The sequence below is a fragment of the Neolamprologus multifasciatus genome, chromosome 13 (genome assembly GCF_963576455.1).
Source record: "Neolamprologus multifasciatus chromosome 13, fNeoMul1.2, whole genome shotgun sequence".
Lineage (NCBI taxonomy): Eukaryota > Metazoa > Chordata > Actinopteri > Cichliformes > Cichlidae > Neolamprologus > Neolamprologus multifasciatus.
The window spans coordinates 22,662,390-22,689,998 of NC_140451.1; the positions used below are offsets into that span (position 1 = coordinate 22,662,390).

A 27,609-nucleotide genomic window follows, 5' to 3' on the forward strand; every position below is an offset into this window, starting at 1 on the left:
AGCAGAAATATCATTAGTGATTCAGTGCTATCACACATTCCTCAGAGGGTTGGGGCTATGGAAAAAGGAAGTAGAAATCTCTAGATGTGGCTGCAGATATATAAGTTTTAGCTTAATGGTTTCTTGTAATCTTGTAATCAGGAAATGACTCGGGTTCCAGTTAACACTGCCTCATTTGCCATTAATTTGTTTGTCCACACATGTGTGCAAGAGCACAAACAGAAATATTTTCCTCTTAAACTTTTATACAGACTAGTGGAACAATCTAATACTGGTGTCTTGTTCCCTCACATTTTGGCAAAGGGTCAGATCCCTCTATGCTCGTCAGAGTTATTTCTGGACAAGCACAGTGGAGGGGGAGGCAGAGAATACAACATTGGATAACCACTTGTACCATTGCCCTGCTGCGTTTATCCTACATGTCTCTGGATGCAAGCTAAATTTAGCAAGTCTGGGCTTTTGATAAATCAGGGGAATTTGGTTTTGTGCCCCTGTTATGAAGCAGCATATCACAGCATCTCTCCCTCCTGCTCTCAGCAGCACCAGTGCTGAGTTTTACAAAATGCTCTTTGCAAGGCTGCTGCGAAGAAGGGAGACAAAATGTGCAGAGTTTGCTGTGTGTCATTTTATGTCAGACCTAATGTCCTCTGAGGTAACATGAACACAGAAAAGAAACTACCTTCGTCTCTTCTTTTCTCTTTTTTTTTTTTTAGCTTTCTCCTTCTCTTTTTCTTTCTTCTCTCTTCCTCCTTTCCATCTTGCTCCCTCCCTTTCTTTTCTTCTCTACACGCACATGCTCACCACATTTGTTATGGGGCAAAAAAAAAAAATGCTTGCCTCATCATTATATTTTGGTGTGCAAAGCCCTATTTCTGTAGTGAAATAAAGGACAGCTGAGCAGAACAGCGGATGCTCTGCTTCTCATAGCACGGCAACGTAGAGTCATAACTGCTTTGCTGGTGGACAGAAAACATCTCAGAGGAAAAGAGGAGGTCTCTGTGGCAGCTGTAACGACCACCCGGTCACTGAACTTCTTTCACTGGGGAATCATGGACATTTGGATTTAACAAAGCTGCAATAACATTCCGGTGGGATCTGATGGATGATGTAGGATGATGTGAATTGTCGGGAAGATATGCTTGGGCTCTGTTGGCTTTCTCATGGATTTACTTCTTGAAATGTTTGCGTTTTCTCGCTTTGAAGCACAAGTAGACTTTTTTTGTTCGCGGTGTAAAAATGGACACATTGCATCTGTGGATATTAGCTTTGTTTTTTTGCCAAGATAAGATGTTTTTGGATGTCTGAGAAATTATGACAGAGTTCTACCTGGTACAGTAATGCACATGCTTTGTTCTACTGTGGGCTTAAAGATGTGTTATGTTTAAATCAAGACAGTGCTTAATTCGTCTCTCTTTGTTCTTGCTCTCTCTCTCATCTGCCTCTCGTGCCCTCTTTCGCTCTCTTTGTTTCCTCCTCCTCTTAAGTCTGATAGCAATGCCAGTTACCTACGAGCTGCCCGGGCAGGGAACCTCGAAAAAGTCCTTGACTACCTCAAGTCTGGGGTTGAGATTAACATTTGCAATCAAGTAAGTTTTTACCATTTAAACTGTCATGTCCTTATGCATGCTCATTGATTTTAGAATTAAAGAAGCATGTTAGGGTACACATTAAACTGCAATGCTTCCCAAGCTAAATTTAAGAGGACTACAAGATTCATGTATAACTTAATAAACACTATCTTACCATAAATAAAACATAGATGATTTTAGCCAATGTATCATGCACAATCAAACGTGATCTCATATTATCTCATCATGCATAAGACCCGCTAACTCCTATAAACATTTCCTTCCTAGAATGGTCTAAATGCTCTTCATCTGGCCTCCAAGGAGGGACATGTAGAGGTTGTTGCTGAGCTGCTGAAGCTCGGAGCCACTGTGGATGCAGCCACAAAGGTAAGACCAACTCCATCAGGTATAATGGAAGACTATATTTGGACCGAGCGCGAATCATGGCATCTCTGTAGGATTAAACAGTATGCAGAATCAGTACGACGAAGTGTGCAGCCTTTGTTAGTGTTTGATACTGGATCAATATTTAATGACGTCTATGGGGACTACTGCTGGAAGCAGACAAGGTAATTAGCCATGCAAAAATAATAGAAGGTGTGCTAGAATGAAGCAAAAGAGTGTGTTGCAAGAATTGTATGTATTAAACATCTAGATAAGTAAAACCAGTTGTAGTGTTATTTTATGTATTGTAAAAACATGCATATATTTTAATAAGACAGGTTTTTGCTATGGACGCATCTCAATTCTGATCTAAAAGGAGTTCAGAGGAAGAGCCACTGAAAATGTTTTCCATATTTGTCCCCTCAAGCCTTTTACTGCCATTTAGTGGTTTGGCTCAGCCTCTGGGCCCCAGGCCACACGCCTAGTGCTGACATAAACATAAGACACAATAAAATATTCAAGATCAAGGAAAAAATCTTCCCAATTAAAATATTTCTGTATTGTGACCTGGAGGATGCTCGAGGATTCGTTTGATATGCCTGTGTCTGCTTGCATCCTAATGCCGATCAGTTTCCTCTTTAAGCAGCCAGAGGAGGCAACGCTATCGAGGATTCTTGTTTAGCAACAGCGTCTCTGTTTGATTCTAGTTATTGTTCATTAGCCCCTGCTAGAGTTAAACAAGAAGTCCTGTGTTCATTAATAGTCAGTGATACAATAACTGATCTTTTGAGCTGTAGTGGCATCGCTGCACTGGATTACATTAACTTAAAAATGGTTTTCATAGTGTTTGTTTAGCCAAAAATATTTGAGGGTTCTCAGCATGAAGGAATTTAAGGAGTATTTTTCTAATAATTTTTTTAAATACGGCCAAGATCTTCACCTGCCTTTATCTGTGTGTTTTCAGTGCTCAGATGTACACTGTGAAAACATTCGCACATTTTTTCAAGCACAGGAGTTGGTATTTTTGCAAAACTAAATAATGTAACTTGTCAGTTAGCTGCAAATAGTGCAGCCAGCACTTCTTTAACACTGCTGTTTAAGTGTTATAACTCATAAAGGCTACGATAGATCTGAATGAACACGATTCCAAACAAAAGCTGAAACGTTTGGCCTCAAACATGTAGTATTGTACTAATGTTGTGTCTCGTTAGACACATATGAATATATAAATATCTCTTCTCCCTATATATAAATATATCTATATATATTTGTGCAACTTTTTTTCATTTACAATTTTGATGGATATAGCTATGACATTTCTATATCTAGTGCGTAGAAAGAAGATTTTCAATTTCTTTTACTGCATTTCTTGTGATTTATTTTGTTACTATGGCCTAATTACTTATATTTTGATGTATAGCAAGTTGAAATGCTCCAAAAAAGGTCATTACAGCATGTAAAAAAGGTAATAAAGGTATAAACATAAGTACAATTAGCCTGTCAACAATAATAAGGTGACTAAATGAATATTAAAATAAAGTGACAGCGTATCAAAACACAGATATTTTATAAATCTGTCAAAAAAAAAACTACAAATCATATTGAAATAGAAGAAATCCGAGTTTTAACCATTAAACTAATTTTTATATTCAGCAATGCTTGCAAATAACTGTAATTTGGCATCTTTGGCAGCTTTGAGTGGGAAACTTGTCTGTTTGTTAGGAGCCATGGCTATCAGAGTTCCCTGCTACTGTATACACTATACGTGACTGATCGCTATTGTGCAAAAGAACCTTGTGACCAACTAGCATCAGGATCACGTGGGCATGAATCAGGCTGAGGGTCGACTCTGCCCTCACAAGGAACTGCACAGGTTCTTAAAAAGTCTCCACTAGTTTTATTTACCGGCGGGATAGGAAGTGACACATTGTTGGCACTGCATGCAGGGGGATGCCAGAGCTGGAATGCCAGCAGTACAAGCATGTGATCTGTGTAAGGGGATTCACGGGTGCACATAGATACTGACGTGGATATATGAAGAGCATAGTGGCAATCAGTCACATTCACACACGCACACATACACACAAGCAATACAGTGGGACAGGTGGGACAGAGCTTAACACGCATTCCTTTGGTTGTTCCGTGTAATCCAGAAAGGAAACACTGCTCTGCACATAGCGTCGCTGGCTGGCCAAACGGAAGTCGTCAAAGAGCTGGTCACTAATGGAGCCAATGTCAACGCACAATCTCAGGTGGGATATACTCAAAATGCCTGCAAGTCAATGTCAAAATGACAGCAAGGTCTTGGTGGTCTGGCTTTAGGGTAGGTATAATTACACTGCTGTTGAGATGATCTATATCAGATAGTCGCTGACATACAGGGAGAAATCCTCACTGACCGAAACTGGCATAATGCCAACTAGGCCTCTGCCTCTTCAGGAAACTGCTTGTCCTTGCATTTCACATTTAACTCTATTAGATCGAAGCGAGAGAAAATATTAAGCCAGCTTCTTTCTCTCTGATAATGTCCAAAATAAAACAGCAAGCAGAGGAAAAACTCTTTACCTTCAGACCCCTGGAACATATTTTGTTAACATATCCTCAGTGTGTATATGTCACTTTAAAGGTGATCAGTTGCTATAATAGTCATCATTTATGACATGTTAGGAGAGTCAGGAGTTAGGAGTCACATGAAACTTTATGTTTAAACCAAGTTTAAAACGGCTAAATACAAGGAAACGTGGAATCATTTCTTGTGTAAGCATCAGTAAAGGTTAATGTGTTTGTTGTTGTGTAATGTTTGAAAAATATTGTGTGTCTTTTGGTTCATGTTGTGTGCAGAATGGCTTCACTCCTCTGTACATGGCAGCCCAGGAGAATCACCTGGAGGTGGTGCGGTTCCTTCTGGAGAACAGCTCCAGCCAGAGTATCGCCACTGAGGTACTGTACGCGCGTGTGTGTGTCTGTTTCTTGTGCTCACATGTGTGTCCATTTCTCTGCAGTATGTATCCGTGCATTTTCTATGCCACTGTCATATCTAAGGTTTTTTTTATCTGTTGTACTAACCACCTCCATCTCCTCTCCTCCTTTGTTTCCTTCCCTTCCTCCCTTTTTCCTCCACCCCCCATTTTGCCTCAGTCTCCATCGGTGTCTTCATCTTTTTGTCTCCTTTTTCACTTTCCTGTTTCTGTCTATTTCTCATCTTTTTTGTCTCACATGATCCCTCTCTTATCTTTCCCCTATTCTCCTCTGCCTGCCCCACCTCCTCTCCTCCCTCCTCATGTCTTTATGAGGGACTAGGCAGAACTTCATTGATTGGTAGTGTACGGAGGAGGTAGAGTGACCTTGAGCGGGTCACTGATGAGGTCTGCTCTGCTCCCTGCCTCCTCTCTACAGCTGCTGTTACTGCTCTGATTAACGTTGCTTAGTCTGTGGAACTCGTACACACGTACACTTTCAAGTCACAGCACGTTCACACAAACACACGTGCACATACGCAGATGATACAATACCCAGTGTACCCTGTCGCCTGCAAGTTTACATTTATGGGCACGCATGCACACACACACCATTCTGCACAGAAATCTAGTATCTACTCAAACATGATGTATGGTAATATACAGGCTGGTGACAAATTAAAGGAAGTGCCTTAGCACTTCCCCCAGGAGGGTTCAAACCCAATTTTTCCAATTAAATAGTCCCTCGTTTAGTATTTTGATGATGTCGATGGAGAGCACTGCACTGTCAGTCTATAATCTCCCATCAGTGTTCAGCTGGGCTGAGTCACCCCTCATCTTGAAAGAGGCTTATCAGGACAGGAAAAAAATGTATATATATATGTGTGTGTGTGTGTGTGTGTGTGTGTGTGTGTGTGTGTGTGTGTGTGTGTGTGCACACTTCTGCCCACACATACTGAGACATGCAGTATCAAAAACACAGTAAAATAAAATGGCAGAGCTTTTGGCTGAATTATGTATCATAAGGGCAATGTGAGTGGGAAATACCGAAGATGTGAGCTGTCTTCTCCACATCCTCTTATTATGTAACGTACATTTGTGTCCTACACAGAGATGTGGCTTGGAAATGTACAGTAACTTCTACATTATATGAAGTTATAATTAATTCTAAATGCTCCTCCAGGTCAAGCTGCCTCTATTTTTTTATGAAAACACATCACTGTTATTGACATAGTTAACCTAGTTGTTTATTATAATAATTAATACCTTCAAATAATGTGAGCAGCCTAGATTCATCATTGCCTATAAAACTATTAAAAATCATTTTGCTTTTTATAAGCTGCTTTTAATTTGCTCTCATCATCCACGCCATCCAGCATTGGTTACTCATTTCTTCCCCTCTTTCGCAGGATGGCTTTACCCCTCTGGCAGTGGCCCTCCAGCAGGGCCATGACCAGGTGGTCTCCCTGCTATTGGAGAACGATACAAAGGGCAAGGTGCGCCTGCCTGCCCTGCACATTGCCGCACGCAAGGATGACACCAAGGCCGCGGCCCTGCTCCTGCAGAACGACCACAACGCAGACGTCGAGTCCAAGGTGAGCAAAAACGCTGATGCAGCCCATCTTTGGTGGTGAATGATCAGTTGATTGCTTTCTTTTTGTCTATTTGATTATTTGTTTTTAACACTGATTTCTTTGGTTTTCTTGATTGTCTTTTTTTTCTTGCTGCCTTTTCTCTTTATTGTTTGAATTTGTTGTTGATGCTCTTTCTTTTGGAAAAGAAGCAGAAGTACATTCCTGTTTGTTTTTTGGCCCGTTTTATCTCTGAAAAGATTTTAGTTTGAGAATATGCTTCTCATTCTTAAAATCAAACTTCAAGAGCGCAGTCTGCACACCGAAACTTTTCTGCCATAGATTATTTTTCTCTGAGCTGCCTCTCCCTCTTCTGCTCCTCCACTTCATGTGAGTGAAGGCCCTTTTTAATTTGTTTTTTTTTTCTCACTAATTGCCCGTTCTCTCCTCTCTTGGCTGACTCTGTAGATGATGGTGAATAGAACAACAGAGGTACACCTCTACTCTGTACATTATGTAGTGTTCATCCTATTCATAAAAACTCTGAAAACAACAACGACAATCACTTCAGTGCCCCTGACTTGATGCAGTAGTGTTCCTGCAGCCCTCTGTCACTCCCCCTTTTCCATTTTAGCTCAGTACTGCCTTCTTCCTTTTCATTGCTTCATCAATCTAGTGGATATATCTGGTCATTGAGAAAAATCAGAGCTAAAGCGCATGCTTCACAAATACTGATTTAATAAATCTGAGGCTAAAGGCTTGGGTATCAAGGTTTTCCTTGATTCTAATGGTTTCATGGTGTCCAAAGCTGAAGTGTCTTATTTTTGGAAATCCCTTGTCACTGTTTAAACTATGTTGTCTTAATGTGTCCTGACTAAGTCCCTCCATGAAACTGATTAGCATGATAACCAGTGTACGCATGAAAAATGGTTATCATTCATTTGAAACCAGCAGTTTGTCCATAACTTGCATGGCAGTCTAATTCCCTTTACACTCTAAAGAACCCCTGCATTAGTCAGGCTCTCTAATTTGTTTACTGGTGCATCCTTTATCAAGCTCTAGTACGTCCAATATTTAACACTAGCACCTAAAGCATTTTGCATGGGACCAAAGTAACAAGCTAGTGTGACACTGCGTCTGTGGTAACATTGGCCCCTTTTTTAAACCAAAGCCAGGTGCCACCTTCTGTGCGTGCCTGTTTTGGTTGGCATTGTTTGTGGTTTTGGCAGGCTCTGATATGATTCATCCAAAAATGGCTTTCATTTCAGACTTGTGCATTGTGTTAAACAAATGTGTACTCAGATAGAAGAAAGACACTGTAATCTGTTTTATATGAATAGTGTGTTTTTTCAAGGCAGATATAAATCATTTTAATTTAGGTGAACTTTGTGGTACGATTTCTCAGTTCAGGATATCGGTGGGGACACGTGTCTGAATTACTGATTGACTTTTGGCTCTTTGAAATTAAAATTCCAGCAGTTGGATTGTTTAATGTAAGACATAAGGTCACAGATATTTTCCAGTGTCTTTTAGTTGCTCCGATAGCTAATCCAGGAGTTATATCAGGATACATCTCTCATTGAAGATGTTAACAAATGAACATTAAGTTCATTTGCAGGGTGATTATTTGCAGCTAAAAATATCAGAAAGCTGTAAATAGAATTAAACAGATTTACACCAGTTAGCTCTTGATCTTTCCAATCAGGTTGTATATTACACTCAGATCTTTGTAATTAGTTTGATGTTAGTTAAATGTAAAATTGTTATATTTTAGTTGGGCCCATGTTTGATTCTAACAGTTTTAGAAAAAATAGACTTTTTCTACAACTGTTAGAAAAGTCAGGTGTCAGTGCAACCAGTGTGTCCTTGTTTGATGTAGTGGGACTTTGTAAAGCCAGATGTTTGATCTTGTGTGGATGTTGCTCCACTGTTTTTTTAACATGGTGTGTCTATTTGTCTGTCTGCACGTGTGTTGTTGCATTTCTTCAATCCTCAGAGTGGCTTCACCCCCCTCCACATCGCAGCGCATTATGGCAACATTAATGTGGCCACGCTTTTGCTGAACCGTGGGGCTGCTGTGGACTTCATGGCTCGGGTGAGTTTCTACTGCCCTCTGCTGGTTGGGAAAGATGTAACCATTACACACAATAAAAATGAATTCGAAATACGGGTATATTTAATGGATTAAAAAAAAAAACCTATGAAACTGTAAAACAAAGGTATAGCTTAGCTTTTATGGCAGAGGAAAATCACTTTGATTTCCCAAACATCTGTCACATTTATGCTCCTTGAAAGCAAAAGCAAAGAATAAACTTATATTTTGCATGTAAACCCTTCAGCAAAATAGGATGGACTGAAAATATTGGTGTCAAATGTGGGATTTTTTTTTTACATGAATTCTGTTTGTGGACTTTTCATTGGTAGGTGAATGCATATTTTGTTTACTCAAGGGAAAAAACAACAGTGAAACCCAAACCACCCACACACAAACTTTAATGTCAAGTCAAGTCAAGTAGAGTTTTATTGTCAACCCAAGAATATACACTCAAGTATAAAGTGGGACGGAATATCTTACTCTTGGATCAAAGGTCAAAATGTAAAAATCAAATTGAAATAAATTCAAATATACATTTATACAACTATACAGAAATAAGATAAACTAAGAATAAATACAACAGTACTGGACTTGAATAGAAAAGAATAAAGGAATAGAAAATAATGAGAATGAGTATAAATAAATACAATAGTACACATACAGAATAGTGCAAGTATTGGAAGTAATGTCGGTACGATGAAGCCTAATGTATTTGTGTTCATTCCCATACATATGTAGGTATTCAGTGGTAAAGAGAAAGAGATTCCTGGATTAAGACCCTCATGAAATGGGAGATTTTTTAGAACAATGGGACATTTTGTTATATATGTATCTGTTATGTTATTCTCAGACTGAATTTATATTTTTTTGAGATATGATTAAATCTAAAGACCTGGAAGAGATTTTATGTGACATTTACAGAGTAATCTCAGTGATGTTGTCTTAGAAAATGGGTTTCCATATTAGATGTTTACTAATCAGAGTGATCAGTGGCCTATAATTGAATCAGCTTGTGTGTGAAGTGGTGTTTATGTTTGTGCTGCTTTTAGACTGATTACAGGTAAGGTCCAGAAAATTATCCACCAGCAGTGGTGGATGGGTTAAACAATGGAGCTGGCTTACAGCTCTTTGCTTGATAGCAACAAAGCATTACAGTCTGTTGCAGACTAGTCAATTTCATGACGGTTTCTAATGAATTAATTCTATCTAATTGTAGGTATGTTTAAATGCATAATGTGAGAGCAGAACCGTCTAAGAGTTTTCCACTTTTTCACTTAGAATGACATCACACCGCTTCATGTGGCCGCAAAAAGGGGCAACAGCAATATGGTGAAGTTGCTGCTGGACAGAGGGGCCAAAATTGATGCAAAGACCAAGGTAAGACTTTTTTCACAATTAGAAAGGCACTTGAGGTTGTTTTTTAGACTTACAGACGTTTTTGTCTGTAGCAGTAAAATGCAAATTTAAAAAAGTGTTTCATTTTGTTATTTTGTTCTTTTAAGGACGGTCTAACACCTCTTCATTGTGGGGCACGGAGCGGACACGAGCAGGTGGTAGAAATTCTTCTGGACAGAGGAGCTCCTATACTGTCCAAGACCAAGGTAGTTACTTGGATGATCAATTCAGGAGATGCTGCTAAGCTCAGAATAGGGAAGAAAAGAAAGTTCACAAACACATGACATCTTTTTCATTAAGTTAAATATAAAACAGACCAGAATAGATCACTATACACGATGTTAATAACACTGGAATACCTTTGTTTTCAAAATCAGCTCTCCTAACCACTCGGAGCTATTTAAATAATTGTCATCCACTCACATAGCAGGTCTGTTGTTGTTGCTGTAGTGTTGTCGCATTGTCTCCATAACATCTGTGCGACCTCTCCAGAACAGCCTGTCTCCGCTGCCTTCGCAGCCCTACAGTTTGACCGCGCAGGACGACCAGCGTAACAAAATAGACATTGTTGTAATGGCCTCGTTATAACAATGCTTCTGTAACCTTCTCAGCAACTTCCTTCGCAGTCTTTCTGTGCCACGCATGGCCGCGTCCTAACTTACTGTGTCTGTCTGTCCATCTGTCTATGTGTCCGTCTGCGTGTGTGTTTGTCGCTCTCTTCCTTTGTCTGGCTCTCTCTTTCTCTCCCCTTTTCCCTCTTTCTTTCCCTGTCTCGGCCCTCTATAGAACGGCCTATCGCCTCTCCACATGGCCACTCAGGGGGACCACCTGAACTGCGTCCAGCTCCTGCTCCAGCACGACGTGCCCGTGGATGACGTCACCAATGACTATCTTACGGCGCTGCACGTTGCTGCCCACTGCGGTCACTACAAGGTGGCCAAGCTCATTGTGGACAAGAAGGCCAACCCAAATGCCAAGGCTCTGGTAGGGATAAAGCCGTACAAGGGGTGTTAAGAATGGGGGTGCAAAACAGAAAAGTCACGTGATCGTGACAAAAAAATCACGTTCAAGAAATACTGAAATGTTGATGTTGGTAGGTGTTAGTCACCAAAAGACACTTTTGCTTTTATGATTAATATTATACTCATAGAAAAAATAAATGGTTTGGTTTGGGTAGCTTTACAGTGCAGAAGACTTAGCACTATAATATAAGGTTTTACTGTGTCTGTCTATTTTCTGATAGCTTTGTCTGTATTGCATTTTTTGTTGTTGTTGTTGTTGTTGTTGTTTTTTAATGATATAGACTATTTTTGTGTGAAATAAATAGATATGTGCTGATATGAATGTTTAAAACAGGACTGAAAACAGGTTTATTCCTCATATTTACATTTTTTTTACCACACATTTACATCCTGGCACATCTCAGCATTCACACATTTGCACATGTTTAGAGGCTGTGGGGAGTTTCTCAGTGATCGTACTGGAATACCAGCCTTAGCTTTACACTTTCTCTTCATGCAGAATGGTTTCACTCCGCTTCATATCGCCTGCAAGAAGAACAGAGTCAAGGTGATGGAGCTGTTGCTTAAACATGGAGCGTCTATCCAGGCTGTCACAGAGGTAATAGAGCAGACTGGAACACCTTTACTCTTCTGTACCATTTAATACATAATAATTACTTGGAATTGATCTTATTGTTGTTTGGTTTTGATGTTCAGGATAAAACTTGGTTGCTGATTTGGTCTTTAGTGTTTTAATGTTTCATGTTGATCATCGTATCTGTTATCTGCAGTCCGGCTTGACGCCCATTCATGTGGCAGCCTTTATGGGCCATGAAAACATTGTCCATGCGCTGACGCACCACGGAGCTTCGCCCAACACCACCAATGTGGTAAGTAGACTAATTTTAATGTACTACATGTCGATACAGATTAGAAAATCTCCCTTTTGCCAACAACCTTTGTATCTTCCAGCGAGGAGAGACAGCTCTCCACATGGCAGCCAGGGCAGGCCAGGCAGACGTAGTCCGATACCTGCTAAAGAACGGAGCCAAGGTGGAGACCAAGTCCAAGGTTAGAACACAGAGCGTCATTATCAATCACTGTGTCAAGGAGAAAACAAAAAGGGATACAGAACTGGGCCAAAAAGTCACTTCCCCTCTCTTTGCAGGATGACCAGACAGCGCTGCACATATCCAGTCGGCTGGGGAAGGTCGACATTGTCCAGCAGCTGCTGCATTGCGGTGCGTCTGCCAATGCTGCCACCACCTCAGGCTACACCCCCCTTCACCTGGCTGCCCGCGAAGGACACCATGATGTTGCTGCCATGCTCCTGGACAATGGTGCCTCACTCTCATCTGCAACAAAGGTATGTCTTGTGGAAGATTAAGCATTATTTTGCAATGTAGATAATCTTCCCATTTTCCAGTATCTCCACTAGTAGGCATGGTTTTCTGTTTCGAGTGGCCTCCAAGGTTCTTGTCTTATGAAATAAATGCCTAAATACGTCCTTCTCCCAGCAAAAGAATTCATAGTCTAAGCATACTAAACTGACTAAACTGACACACAGATCTGACTAATTGCATAAAAGTGCATTGCTCGAAGTATAAAATGGGTTTGGAAGATGTGAGTGTGATATGTTTCTGTGGACTGTCTTTGAAGGTGACTTCTGTTAGCAGAGCAGATTAATGAAGGGTAAACCCCATGGTGGGCTCTTACTTCCTCACACACACACACACACATAGCATCTTTTGGGACTTTACCTTAGTCGGCTTTTCAAGCAAATGATATCATATCTGTGTGAAAACAGAAAGTTTGTGCCATCGAGCAGATTACTTGACCCCTTTTAGGTGTTTATAAACCAGATTAAATGAATAAAATGTTTAAAATTGGCACGAATACTACTGTCACACAAATGAGGTCAAGTGTTTCAGAGAAAATGGGAATCTGTGGAGTCCCACATTTCTCTGGAAAATGTGATCTAATGTCTTTAAATATCTTTGCATACACACAGGAAGGAAGCCAAGTGATCACACTGGCAAATCAAACCCAGCATCACGGCAAAATGTGTAATAGACATGCATTTGCCTCAAGAGATAGTAAAGACCTTTGCCTTATTTTCTCAGTATAATGAACCTCTATGTTTTTTTTTGTGTTATATGCTAAGAGAAAATTACTCATGCACAGACAATACTCATTTGTAAGTTATTTTGCATTTGAGTGTTGTTAATAAAGTGAATCCATCCTAATTTAAATATGGCTAAAATATAACTTTATTGAAAATGTTTTCAAAATGTTGAACTTTTTAACCTATTTGGACTGTAATGTTCGGTATCCTGTGTCTTATGAAGGAAAGAGATGTTGCTCTTAAGACCAAACTTTCTGTTTTGTTCAGTCCGAATAACACAAAATCTTTGCTGCTGCTGTTTTGTTTTCATTTGTGACTTGAGCACTGAAAGACACAGTGAGAAACTATGTTGCTTATGGAAAAGCTCGATCCCACACCAGCCAAGTGGGACCTAAAATAATGCAAATATTCACTTCCTGTTTAAATACCCTCACTACTCCCTGCTCTCCTTTCTTTGGCCCAACAGAAAGGATTCAGTCCCCTCCATGTGGCAGCAAAGTATGGCAAGATGGAGGTAGCCAGTTTGCTCCTACAGAAGGGAGCTGCACCTGATGCTGCTGGAAAGGTGAGCTATCTGAAAAGGCGGAGAGTTTCTGAGCATAAATTTAAGAAACAGAAAAAGATTACCTGTTTAAGACGAGCAGGCAGGTTCAGCAAGGAAATGACAGACAGCAAAAGTGCAGTATAAACTTGAAATTCCTAATTTCATGTTCTCATCTCTAAGATAGTCAGCAGGGCTGTGTTGTGTTTTCTGAGCTGCAGCTGGCCCAGATGCTGGGAGGCAGTAGTGTGGTGGAAGCAAGCTGAGGTCTGATCACAGTGCGACACATCAAACAGATGCTTGTCCTGTTGCAAAAACCTTGTAGGCAGATTTCTTTTATTCCACTGATAGAGACTTACTTAGCTGAGACCTGCTGGCACTAGGCGTATGTGCGTCTTTGCCACCATCTGAAAGCGTTTAACATAAAGACTGTCAGATATGATAATGAAACTTCCACAGTGTCTGGTGGTGTCACGCTAAAATCTGCCTCAGTGTCAGATACAAAAAGAAGAAAATCAGGTCGTTATTATTATAATACATTTATATCAAGATGAAAATAAAGACTTTAAGATATTATATGGTTTTTTTATATATTTCGGTAGAAATAATGAGTATGTCACAGCATATGCCGCCCTGTTTGATCTCTCTGCGTGTGCGTTTTGATGAGAAAACATTGCAAAACACTTTTAGAGCCTAAGATTATAAGGTACTCCATATATACAGACCATTATTTACATAATGCCTCCATCATCTAACTCTTATAGAAAGTATTAAGACAAAGACATGACCTTGAAACTCTCTTTATGGAAGGTTGTTGTTAGTGAGCCACACTGTGTGGAGGCCTGGTTGGGCATTCACCTTCTGTGGGACACGTCCTATGATAGAGTAATGTCGAGCACGATTTTGTGGTTTAACATGAGTGATGCAGACCCTTTATTCTCCCACTTGTGTCGATGGATACACTGAGAAATCTTGTCTCAAAATATATAATTTGAACAACTAGTGGCAGATAAGCACATGGTTTTGGTTAAAAAAAAAAATTAGATTCAGTTTTCTGATCACATTTTTTATGCTGTAAGCATAAACCCTAAACATTTAAGTTAAAATAATAACTAGACCTTGCTGCTTCTGTTGTTGGTAAACTAATACTAATCCTTCTTCTGCTGCTATAAAAATAACGCTTTAGTCACATCTTTGCTGGCCAGTGAAAAGTGTGTATCTTCAGTTTTGGTGCTTTTGCACACTTGAGATGACTTTAGCATGTTTTGACATGGCTATTGAATTCCAAATGAAAATACTGTAGCCATTGTAGGTAAGTGTTGCAAAGTCAACATTTTGAAGATACATTGAAATCTATCAGCAGGCCAGCAGGAAAATTCTCTCACTCAGTTTCCTAATAATGCCATCTTCCTTTAGCGCATGAAGTTAGAGCTCTAACCGTCTCCTATACTTTGTATCTTTCATCGGTTCGATGCCCATCTCTAACCATTTCTTAATCAGCGTGTCTGTGCTTGGGTGTGGTCGGTGATCTTCTAATCCAGTGTTGTGTTGCATGCCTGTGTGTTTGTGTTCCTGTGTGTGTGTGTGTGTGGATGTGTCTCTGCATTTGTACGTGTGTGTGTGTGTGGGTGTTTTAGAGTGGGCTAACTCCTCTGCATGTAGCTGCTCACTACGATAATCAGAGAGTGGCACTGCTGCTGCTGGATCAGGGAGCTTCCCCACATGCTGCCGCCAAGGTATCCACACAAACACATATCAATACACGTGTTAAGGGGAACTCACCTGGCTTATCACTTACGTAACATCCCATTAATAATGATTTATGTGTAATATTCATCCGTGTGAATGTGGATCTAATGCTCGCCCATTTCCTCCATCCGTTTCATCGTTTATCAGTGAAAGTGTGAGTTTTATTTTGTGCTCAGTCAAGTCTTACAAACCACCCGACCAGCCTGAAATGAGGTCATGCTGTCAGCAGATTTGAGTTGCTGGTTTGCTACATATTGCAAGCAATATACTGTGTTTCTCTGAAAAACAAGAAATGTAATTACTCCAGAGTCAGTAATAGTGCCAAACCACTAAAATTTCCTTTTTTTTTGTCTGTTCAAGAGTTGAGAAAATGATGTATTCCCAATAAAAACCTTAAAAAAGCTGTTAAGTTAGACAGACAAACATAAGTGGTCAAGTTATGGTTTGTCTCCTGCCAGGCTTTAAGAGTCTGTCGAAACCGCAGAACGAGTGTGAGCAAAAAGCCAGAACCAACCAAAAATGTGGCAGGAAATGCCTGTTTTGCCTGGACTGTCAAGTGACATGCCACAAAAGGAGACCAAAGCTTGGAAAGCCACTTTGGTCCATCCTAGCTCTCTTTCTCTCCCTTAATCTGCGTCTGTCTAAATTTATTCCTTTGCCTTTCTTGTCGCCTTCCCACACTCATTCTGTCCTGCCTTCTTCCTTTCTCTCTTTCTTTCTCAAATTGTTTTTCATTTGGCTGGGTTCTAAAGTTAGTGTGCTTGATCTAATTTAAGTGCTTTTGGAAACAAATCAATCAGTGTGTACAAGAGGAGTTGTATAGAGGCGCTAACACAGAGACACGAGTAGGGTTACTATTGCAGTTATTGCTGCAATAGTTCCCTGCAGTACCATAAACTGTGCTCCGTGTGTGATGTTTTTCTACTTAGTGATGGAGATAGAAATAAATGGATTTTGACTTGAAGTATAAGTCTTGCTTTACACAGTGTCGTAAATTAAATCAAAGAAGGAATCCAAGTTAGGCTCTGTAAATAGAGGCTCTTCCCTCTTCCAGACTCACCTTATCCTTTTACTCACTCTCATTTGAGCTAGAATTACCTTCTCCCTTGCAGACCTCAAGGCTACCCAGAGGTTTGAATGTAGCCCTCCTGCTACTTTGTAATGTTTTCTCTCAGGTCCTCTCCTCCACAGTAGCAAAAAGGAGGAAGCCAGGGTGGTGACTGTTCACGTTTAAGTTGCACTCCTGTTTGTACACTTTGTCTCTAGCACTTTCACTGTTGTGAATGTGTGTAACAGCTGAGGTCAACCTTCTGTCTGAGGTTTTCCCATCAGTTTTACCTGTGATACGTTAGGCTGGCCACACTAGCCTCATGACTGTCAATAAGTTGAAAGACCCTTGTGCTGTAAGTTTGTTTTCATGACAAACTGGATTATATGTCCTGATGCAAAATGACAACATTTTTAGTCAAAGCTGTATCCTGATTTTCAGCTGCATCCATCATGTAATAGATCTTTAGTTTTGTAGATAAAATGAAAATTACTTTTAGACACACCCTTCAGCCCTGCCCATAGTTTAATCTATAATGTATGAAATTAATTCCATTTCGATTGAGAATGGACTGCAGTACATTATAGATGAAAACTGCATTATCCAACCCTTACTTCAATTAGCAACTTCTCTGTTACAGTAAAATAGATAGAATGATGTACCAGCCATTACAACCATAGAAGAGCTCGGTCCAGCCTCCTAACCTCTACGCCTCTCTTGCGGACCTTAGAACGGCTACATGCCCCTTCATATTGCTGCCAAGAAGAACCAAATGGAAATTGGGACCACACTGCTGGAGTACGGTGCAGACACCAATGCAGTGACGCGGCAAGGCATCAGCCCAATTCACCTTGCAGCACAGGAGGGCAACGTGGATCTGGTGTCACTGCTGCTGACCAAGAACGCTAATGTCAACGTGTGCAACAAGGTAGAATCTGTCACATAGCTATAGTATTTATACAGGAACTACTACAAATGTAATTAAGCTTACACATGTATATGGCCCACAATCCTTCTTACCCAGTAGACAAACACTTGTCATGATTTTTGCCATAACACATTAGACTTCTCGAACAAGTTTTCTGAAAAACACCCTACTTTTCATTCTTCTTCTGCACACCCACCCTAATAAATGTAATTGTGGATTTGCATGTTTTTCTCCTTTTTTCATATACAGAGCGGACTAACACCACTCCACTTAGCAGCTCAGGAGGACAAGGTCAATGTTGCTGAAGTCCTTCTCAATCATGGGGCTGATGTCAACCCACAAACAAAGGTACAGCTTTCTCAGATGACTTCTTGCACACATGGGAAAACTGTAAATACTTGAGTAGGCAGGTTTGCTGCATATTTATACTTTTTTTAACTTCCATCAGTTAATTTGCTTTATGTGCTTATCCTGATTTTCCTCTTTAGCTTAACACGCTCATACACTCACTTGTCTGCCGACATCTCAGTTGCTGCATAAATAAAGGATTGTTACCTGAGTAGAAGGTGATCATGTTGTTATGGATGCAGCAAACACATTCATGCACATAACCACGTTCACTAAGAGCTGCAGTAGCTAAAGGTTGGGCTAACACAAGGTTATTTGTGGTGTGTTTGTGCTGACAGGACAGTTGTTTACAGCAAAGAGGTTATTCACCCACTGATCTCCATGATACACAAATACATAATTCATAGAGCAGATGAAATATGATGCAGTTTTAATTTAGGATTTAGAGAAATCCCATTATGTGAGAGGATTTATATATTTGCCTGGTAAATTTTACACTTAAAATATAAACTTTCCAAAATTCAGGCCAGCTCTCTAGTAAACTGTGATGTAACAAATTATAGTCTGCAGTTGGCACTTGTGAGTAATTTTCCGTCCTGTTTTAATTGAATTGTCTGTGCCTCTTCCGCCATCATTTGTCATTCCAGATGGGTTACACTCCGCTGCATGTAGCTTGCCACTATGGAAATGCAAAGATGGCAAACTTCCTGCTGCACAACCATGCCAGAGTCAATGGCAAAACCAAGGTAGACACACAGAATCACACACATACAGTCTTGTATCGCTGTATTGCTGAAGACCTTCCTGCAATCCTGCAGTGTATTTGCATCTTTCCTGGACAAACTGATTGTGTTTGTGTGGCTGTGCTTAGAACGGGTACACTCCTCTACACCAAGCTGCTCAGCAGGGCCACACCCACATCATCAACCTGCTGCTTCAGAACGGGGCCTCGGCCAATGAACTCACTGTGGTTAGTACACAAACACACGGGCTGGACAGCAGAGCTTAAGTTTGAGGAAATACTGAATGCTTTTTTCCTTTCTGTGTGTAACTTCCTCTGTGCATCTTTGTCACTGGTAAGAACGGGAACACTGCCCTATCCATTGCCCGCCGTCTTGGTTACATCTCTGTGGTTGACACTCTGAGGCCTGTGACTGATGAAAACTTGGCCACTATGGTAAGACACTTACTTCTTGTCAATGCCATCTCACATGCTTTAAGACATACAGTCTTAAGACATATAATTACATCATACATCAACTGATGGATATTTTGTGTAACTTGACAGCTGGGCAAAGATTCTGTGCTTCTTATTGAAAAGTTTTAATGTATGTTTTCTTTTTTTTGGGTGTGTGAGACTGTTTTTTCAAGTTTCCGGTTCTGGTTTTAATTGTTGGTGCATTAAAGGATTTTCTGATATGTAAGATTTCAGAGTTGATTGCAATGCTTTTTGGGCTCTGACATTAGGAGAAACAAGAATATCGGAACTAAAAGTTGTACAGTGCATTAGAAATAGTATCACTTTTGTTGTTTGTTGGATTAGGAAGGTTGTTGTTTGCTTAAAAGTTAAAATTAGAAATAAGGTTTTTTATTTGTCTGTGAAACTTCTAGTGTTTTCTTACCGAGCAGCTAGCTCATTGCCAAAAATAAACCGTAGCCGTGGACAGCCAGCAGCACACTGTAAGTGGAGTTAAGGTGTGAATACTGCAAATGAGCTTGCAAGTCAGTCTGTCACGCTGTGTCACATGTGTGAAGTTGTCCTGCTTAAGAGAAAGGGACGGCTCAGATTGGAGCTTAAGGATTCCCCTCGTATAGCCAACGTTACTAACAGCGATACTAACAGCTAACCCTAATGAGCAGATGAGTGAGGTACAGAAAGACAGGCATTGATGAAGAAGTGACAAGCGTGTGAGGGGGACAGTGAGCGAAGAGCCAGGAAAAGAGGTCACTGAGGATCCAGCACAATCAGCAGGAAAGTGTATTCGTCATAAATGCTTTAAACCACACGAGTGTGAATAAAAGATCAAGGTCATCTCCTCACACCTCAGTGTAACTGATCTATTATTCACCGCACACAGACCTCTGCTGTTGTTTTATGTTGCTCTTAAGCCTACATCTGCAGACTTTGAAACATTTGCTGATCGCTTATTTGGGTCAGGATGGCCTTCAGAAATACAGTATGACTACTTCTTGCTATGACAGGGCCTGGAGCCCAGTCTAAGGCCCAAATAAGGAAATATATGTGAAGCTTTCACTTTATTTGCAACTTATATCCTGAAGTTGACACCAGCTGACTACATTTGTCAGAGCTTCAGCTGATAAAATATTTAAAAAGTGGGTAATAATCAAGATCATCTTTTCTTATGTTCCATTTGCTGTCACGCATAAACTGACTTTCAAAATATCAACAACAATGTCACCATCAGTACTTTCTTTTAATATGTTGCAATGTGCAAGGCAGTGATTTCAAGTGATTATGTGACATATCATAATTTAAGAAAATCCATTTGTAACTGCTTAAAAAACAGATGAGGAATATATAATATATGTATTTTTTGAATTTCCAGAGTGCATCTGAAAAGCATAAAATCAATGTCCCTGAGACCATGAATGAATTCCTCGATATGTCAGATGATGAAGGTATGTAAAAAAATGTTTTTAAATTTTATCACTGAGCCCTAAAATCAATGAAAGTGCATAATTCCCATATACTGTGTGCTATGTGATGTCATTCTCATTAACGTGCATGTTTCACTGTATGTGTATCCAAAACACAGTCCAGGCAAATGTGCCAGAAACTCTCAGTGAGGAGTCTTTGTCAGATGTTGACGAAGGTATCGGTTTGAATCCTCTCTTCTATTTTTTGCTTCTTTTCCTTTAATACAACAGAGCTGCCTTGCCTAGAACTAACAGTGTCGCCTTTGCTGTACTGCTGTTCTGCTTTGCTGTTCATGGTAATGGGAACGTTTTCAAAGGAACTTAATCACTGACTAGAATACACACTGTCCACTCAAACTAAATGCTGTGGTTATTCTTTAGTTATTATGTTGTTAAGGCTCCATGGGTTGTGCATATATACTGTTTTATTGTATTTATTATCTTTCCTTAGTCTTTAATCATGCAGACAAACAATAAAGTCCAGCTGTAGCCATTTTATTTGACACAAAATTGTGTAGCTGTGAAAAAAATGAAAGCAAAATCAATGTGACACACATCAAAATGCAGAGTTGGAATATGAAGAGGCCGGCATACATCGTGTCAAATCATTTTTCAATGTATGTAAAATTCAAGTTTCATAGTTTGCAGCAGAGTAGCTGCTTCAGGACTGCAGGCCAATGTTCTGCCAAGTTTATGGTACAGAGGACCGTCCACTCAGTCCTCTGTCCTTTGTTTTGGAACTACACAGCCAAGATTCTTGCAAAATTGATGAGCTCGTTCACGGGCTGTTGCTCGGGGGATGTTGGTCAAGGGGTGTGGAGTTTCTGTGTGAGGCGATACAGCTAGACTCAACAAGTATACACACATATCAGGTTTTAGGAGATGGGTTTGTTCTGAAGATCCTCACATAGGAAATATAGTGCCCATGACTTAATGTCCCCCACATAAACGGTTTATACCATGCGTGTATTTCACCAGCGTTGTACTTCTGTGGCCTTGATAATCACTTTGCCCAATAGCACCACCAGACTGGCGTCAGACAGCAGTTGTATTCAGGTCTGCACTCCTTCATTTTCTATAGGATGCTGTTGTTTTGCTCTATGTGAGTGTGTGTTAAAGAAGTAGCAGGAGTAAGTGAAGAGTTTCTTCAACTTGTTTTAATCCTACATGAGGGAAGCCAATCCTATTAAGCTGCGGGTTGGAGTGACTCTAACAGCTCCCCGTGGTTGCTGTTGTGTGTGTGTGTTTTCTTGTGTGTTATTGTGACCTGCCTTATGACTTCTATACATGACTACAGCCACTAATCTATAGAGAATAACTTAAATCTTTAATTTTTTCTGTTAGCGTTTAGTATAGATTTCTATAATTCCTATGGCATTGGCCTGAAGTAGTTTCATTACTGCAGTTAACCGTTGCTGCTTTGCTTGCATTCTCTTACTCTTGTGCAAGTTGTAGTCACTGTGTGCAACACAGGGACAGAAGAGCTAGACAGAGAAATGTTGCTCAAGAGATTAAAAATTGCAAAATTATGTGGTTATTTAGTCATTATTGTAGCCCCACTCCCACTTTGACACACAGCCAAACTCCCTCTTGGATTTCCATCACAGAGGAAGAATAAAACCTCAGTGAAAGTTTTCAAATGCTGACGTTCCCAGGCATTTGCTCAAACGACCTGTCAGCTGACTGTGCTCTCCACAGAGCGGTAAACACTTCCACCGCGGCCCCTGTTGACACTCTTCAACTGGAGTTTGTTGTGGATGCTGCTGAGCCAGAGACGCACTGTCTCTCTCTCGCTTTAAATCCAATGAGATGAGCTTTTTTTTGAGCCGCCTGCAAGAGATTTAACCCCGGTGTGGCCACCGATGTCAAGTGGCTTAGACTTAGGCTGTTTCTATGTTTCCTCGTGTCCTTTATGTGCAACAAGGAGACGCAAAACTTGGAGAGGTTCTAATCTACATTATTTCCGCAACGAAAGCAGCAGGGATGTGCGCACTGGCAAGAAACACGCAAGTTTGTTGGAGTGGAGTTAAGTGTTTGAGGTGACGAGAGGGCGGCCTTTTCCACCAGCACCAGAGCATTGAATGGACTTCTTGATAGTCTTAAACTTTCTGCAGTTTTTACACCGTGGGCGTTTTGTGGCGTTTTAGAGAAACAGAAATTACCGCCGAAACACGAACAGAGCTGTAATCGATATGGCTGCGCTGGACAAAGGTAAGTCGCTCGGGGGGGTTTAAAAGAAGTTTCAATAGCCGGTGCAATTACTAAGCCACAGAGGATTGATCGAGAGACAGAAAGTAAGAAAGTGAGAGTTGCTGAGCGCCAATGTGAAATTGTCACTGTAACATGTGGTTATTATTTTTTCCGTTTTTACTGATTTTACGTAGTTTTTATTGTGTGAACTATAATCAACATTTTTTTTATATTTGTGAACAGTTTTTGATTTTTCTTCTTCTTATAGGGACCGAAACGGCAGGCTTTGTTTTTTTGCTTGTTTTTGGGCGGGGGGATTCAGAATATGCTTTAAAATATAGGCTAGAACAGGAAGGTGTTTGTGTGTGTGTCAGTGTCGGGGTGTAAGTGGTGGAATAACTGAGCTTGAATGGGACTGCCACACTTTATTCTAACAGCGAGCAGTCGATCCCTTTCCAGGTCTGTGAAGTCAGACAGAAATATCTGTGAAACGCAGGAAGTTGGATTATCCGCTCTGCCACAACAATAAAAGATATTGTTATGCGTTCAATAATACTTCATAGGCTATATCCACATCATAAGATATGCATATTTCGCTTTAATTTTTATTGAGCTTTGGAAACAGACCGGAAGCGATATTATAATGGATATTTCTCTGTCCCAGTGTTTTAAAATTAAGGTGCACAAGACTTCAAAATTATACTAAATACACAGAGATTATTTATTAGTTAAAAATATTTCTTTAGTATAAATAAAATATTGCGATATGTCTTCGAAAATCTTGCATCTTTTATCAATTTCCTTGCTTCACCTGAGAGAACATGTTCGCAGTATTCTTTGTAAGAGTAGCTGATGAACATTGTAATTGTAATTTATGAAGTGTAAACATAGGGAGTAAACAGGTTTAATTTTTTTCTTTGTCTTTAGTTTTGACTAAAGATAATTTCATTTATAACCCTTCCACCACTGGTTTTATTTTGAAATCTGACACCGGAAACGCTGCCATCCCTTGTCTTCTTGCTTGACACTGGTGGTGGTGTGTGATCGGAGTGCGGCAGTATTGAAGGTAGGGGGAGGGGCTGCGGTGAAGGAGCAGAGTGTTGCAGGCAGGACAGAGCCGGACATGAGGGAGAAGGGGAAACACTGTAGCCGCCCCGGCGGCTTCATTGACCGGCGTGTCATCGTCCACCGGTCCGCCGATCGAGGTGCGGTGCGGTTCTGCACTTTTTCCTTATTCTTTGCTTATTGTGCTGAGGCTTTGGTAGCTATAAAACCTTCTGCTTTGACTCTTCTGAAACGAGCTGCGTTTGATTTTACAGGAGAGCTCTAGATATACCGCAAAGTGTCTTTGCTGCTGCCTCTTTCTCTTTTAATACTAGTCTCACCTCTAAAGTCCAGCATAGGCGCTGCTGAGTGCTCCAGCTTCATGTTGTTGGTGTGCCACAAATGAAAAGAATAGACTGAAAGAAAGAAAAGTTGCAGTGAGATAGTCTGGGTTGATTTAACGGCAGATGGATGCTGATAATTAGCCAAGGCCCTCTCTAAGTAGTCTAATCAAATAAAAGAGAGGCTGGTGTCGGCTTGTTTTTCTTTGCTGGGTGCCGCATCGTCTCTCTTGCCCTGATTAGCTTTTGAAGTTAACAGGAGGGTTTTCTGATTTCGTCCCTTCACTAGGTGAGGATGCAATGACTGGGGATACAGACAAATACCTGCGGCCTCAGGACCTCAAAGAGTTGGGGGATGACTCTCTCCCTCATGAGGGGTACATGGGTTTCAGCATAGGAGCCCGCTCAGCCAGGTAGGCACCTGCCATTTTTATATATATGCACATTAAAACTATTGATGTACTTCACAGTGTGACATCATCTTTGCGATATTTGCACCCTAAATCCACAGATTTATAATGCCATAGTTGATATGACATATATTGTTCTTGTTGCTCTTGAATAGTTAGTATAATGCACAGCCCCCTCCACCGAGCACACACACATGCATACATATGCAACATAAACACATATAGGCTCACACACAATAACACGGCATAATGGAAGTCACCAGAAAGCGGAGCTGGGAAGTTGCCATCTAATGATTCAACCTGAGTAAATGATTCAGCGTTTTGTGTGACCCTGTTTGAAACCCGGGCAAAAAAAAAAAAAATGTACAAAGAGCTAGCAAGCTTTGATACCTTTGATGCTCTGGGCGAACAGCTGCGTGTCGGTGTAGCTACACTTTCACATAGTGGACAAAGGATGTCGTGGAAAAATGGCAGGCGCCAATGAAAACACTCCGGTGGTGTGTTGTGCAGCCCCACAGTGTGTATTGTAACCGCACTGACAGATGGCAGATGGCACTGTGATGGCTGGATTGATAAAAACAACGACACGCTGACTGTGACAGGAAGCTGCTAACATCAGCAGGGCAGGGCAAACAAGGGAAACACTGGAGGGATTCCACGTGAGCGACTTTGTTTTGATGGGCTGATCCTGGAAAAAGTTTCGACAGAGAGATAATACGTTGAATTACGCAAAATGTTAGTTTGAAAGAACTATTTTGTACAAACGGCGAGGAGCACATACAAGCTTAAAAGCTGTGCTCACCTTTCTATTTCAGAGTTTTATTACATTATTATTACACTGACTTCTCCTTACAAATGATCAAGTCCTTCCATAGTTTCCATAGAACTTTCTTCCTTTGCAAACTACAGATACATATACTAAAATCTGCATATACATATACATACATTGCATATACACTTTGTTAAGCTGACTGTTTTTGCAGGAGTGCGGAAATGTATAAAATAATGTATTGATCAGTGAATGTGTGATGCTGAGCAAGTTCTTTTCTTTCCCTTACCTTTTCATTTATGACATTGACATTGCATGGTCTGCTTTTTGAGTGGGCTGGATACACGCAAACACCTTCTCATGTAAAACGGGAAAAATTCGCTCAACCTTGCCGTAGCGTGCCACCAAAAGCACAGCATCAATGTCACATCACGCTTGAACGTCTTCAAAATGCTTTGCTTTTCACTCTGCTATTTTGTTCTTTTTTTCTTGTTTTCTTGCATCCTGTCTCTCATTCTAGCCCTAGAATCAGGTAAGAAAAGAGTAGTAGTTGTGGTACCAGTAGTAGTAGGTAAAAGATCTGTGAATGGTGTCTCTTCCCTGTGACCCTGTGAACTACTTTTTAACCCCAATCCAACACTCATAAGACCTCTAACTCAAACCACCAGTCATTCATTGGACATTGACGTCATCCAGTGTTGCTGTTTCTCTGTTCGTGGTAGCGTATTTGACCCATTTGCTGTTACGTGTTGTATTTTTAGATCATCATCATCATCATCCCTCCACTTTTTAACTCATACCTGTTCGTGAAATCTGTGTCTATTGTTTTGATGTAGGTGTGCAAAAGAGACAGTTTTGCTGGACATAAGAAAATATAAGCAGCTGTTTTGCGGAGCCGTCTTTCAGTTTTGAGTTGTGTGGAGTAATCTACTCATGTTTTGATGTGGCTTCTTCTTATGTGGCACCTTATATTTTTTTTGGAGTGTCTCTGAGTGTAACTTCCAGGGATCGGACACGTCATTGGATTAATAATTTGTTGACATAATTGGAGGTGTCCCACAAGTATTCGGCATGATTCCTGCTGTTCAATTCTGGTTTGCAGAGATGGAAACTTTGCATTCGAACACAGCAGCACTCACATGGATATACTATGACTCAGTTGCCTACAGTTGCCTCTCTGAGTCCACAAAAATCCCTTCGACCCAGTGCTTAACTGGTTCATACTTTGACATGCTAGATTGAAAATTTGAAGTAGATTTTATGAGTGACCACCCATAAAAATGAATGGAGTGGAAAGAGGAAAGGAGGTGTTAGAGCAGGGGCTGATTGATTAGAGGAAAGCAGAGGGATAGAGGCAAAGTTGAAAAAGTCTTTAGTTGAGTGGATGAACTGATAAACTTCACAGTATTGTTAAAGCATCGTGACTCAGGAAATGAGAAAGCAGAGAGAAGGAGATCATTATGGAGAAGGATGACACGCAGAAATGAAAAGCTGACTACAGGGAGGACATAAAAGGGAATGAGCAAGAATGAAAACACAGAAAGAAAAGAAGAAGCGCTGATGTTTTTGGGGGGAGTAGGGTAGGCAGAATGAGAAAGAGGAGGAAGCTGTAAAAAACAAACATGGTCGGGGTGAGAACAGAGTAGAGGGGGGGATAGTGCGGCGCTGCCTTGCCAGCGAGTCCATTCAGCCCGTACAGAGTTGCTTGGTAACTTCGATGCCGGGGTAGGCAGGCTCTGCTGAATAAAGGGCTTCTCTCTGTGCTGAATAGCGTGCCCACTCAAACACGCTGAGCTCTGCATTTTCTCCCCCTCACTCACCCACTCTCCCCCTTTTGCACTCACGCACAGCGCATTAATACACACATACAGTATGCCCTCTGAGAAACGAAGGCAGAGTTTTCAGCTTTGTTCACAGCTGAAGCTGCGTATCCTACACGAACAACAACAACAACAACAACAACAACGCACCTTTCACGTATGATATTTAAGTGCTTCTTCGCACACAGACAAAAATATATATTTTAGGTAAGCGTTTAGTCACCGCACATCAAATGAATATTTCACATCTTCTGCAATGATCAAATCGCTGTAAAAGGAGCACAAGAAAGAAGCCCAAAATGAATCTGCAGCACTGCACTGAGCCGAAGAGGCAGCAAAAATAGGCACACATCACCACACACAGCCATAAAGCAGACTGCAGCAAGATAGATAGAAAAGACCTGCTTCCCTTCTTGTATTCTGCTCCTTTGAAACAGGTCTAGGTCAGCTAATCTTAGAATAAAGGAAGGTGAGCCTTTGAGCTTGAGTCGGATTTAACAGTTGAAATATCTTTGAGTGAATCTTGTTCCTTTTCTTGTCATTGATGACGTCTGCACAGAATTGAACACTTTAAGCTCTTATCTGCCAACCAGGTGCATATAAGTACAGTCTGCTATTCTGTCATACGTCATCATTCAGGCAGACGTAGTTACACTAGTGTTCATGA

At 40.7% G+C, this 27,609-nt stretch overlaps 1 protein-coding gene across 5 annotated transcripts in view; it reads left to right on the forward strand.

Annotated features, from left to right (window-relative positions):
* The window catches only part of LOC146505567 (ankyrin-3-like), a 95,090-nt gene that overhangs the window by 34,471 nt on the left and 33,010 nt on the right, over positions 1–27,609 (forward strand). For 4 of the 5 annotated variants that reach the window (XM_085183005.1, XM_085183002.1, XM_085183003.1 and 1 more), the window contains exons 2-24: positions 1,485–1,586; positions 1,857–1,955; positions 4,106–4,204; positions 4,794–4,892; positions 6,319–6,504; positions 8,477–8,575; positions 9,854–9,952; positions 10,078–10,176; positions 10,757–10,954; positions 11,492–11,590; positions 11,763–11,861; positions 11,944–12,042; positions 12,140–12,337; positions 13,563–13,661; positions 15,275–15,373; positions 17,165–17,362; positions 17,612–17,710; positions 18,358–18,456; positions 18,582–18,680; positions 18,792–18,887; positions 20,278–20,350; positions 20,488–20,544; positions 24,233–24,356. In XM_085183005.1, coding sequence (XP_085039131.1) covers positions 1,485–1,586; positions 1,857–1,955; positions 4,106–4,204; positions 4,794–4,892; positions 6,319–6,504; positions 8,477–8,575; positions 9,854–9,952; positions 10,078–10,176; positions 10,757–10,954; positions 11,492–11,590; positions 11,763–11,861; positions 11,944–12,042; positions 12,140–12,337; positions 13,563–13,661; positions 15,275–15,373; positions 17,165–17,362; positions 17,612–17,710; positions 18,358–18,456; positions 18,582–18,680; positions 18,792–18,887; positions 20,278–20,350; positions 20,488–20,544; positions 24,233–24,356 — 2,618 coding nt within the window. Of the gene's footprint in view, positions 1–1,484; positions 1,587–1,856; positions 1,956–4,105; positions 4,205–4,793; positions 4,893–6,318; positions 6,505–8,476; positions 8,576–9,853; positions 9,953–10,077; positions 10,177–10,756; positions 10,955–11,491; positions 11,591–11,762; positions 11,862–11,943; positions 12,043–12,139; positions 12,338–13,562; positions 13,662–15,274; positions 15,374–17,164; positions 17,363–17,611; positions 17,711–18,357; positions 18,457–18,581; positions 18,681–18,791; positions 18,888–20,277; positions 20,351–20,487; positions 20,545–24,232; positions 24,357–25,642; positions 25,655–27,609 lie in introns of all 5 variants that reach the window. The other variant, XM_085183001.1, reaches the window with a different exon arrangement.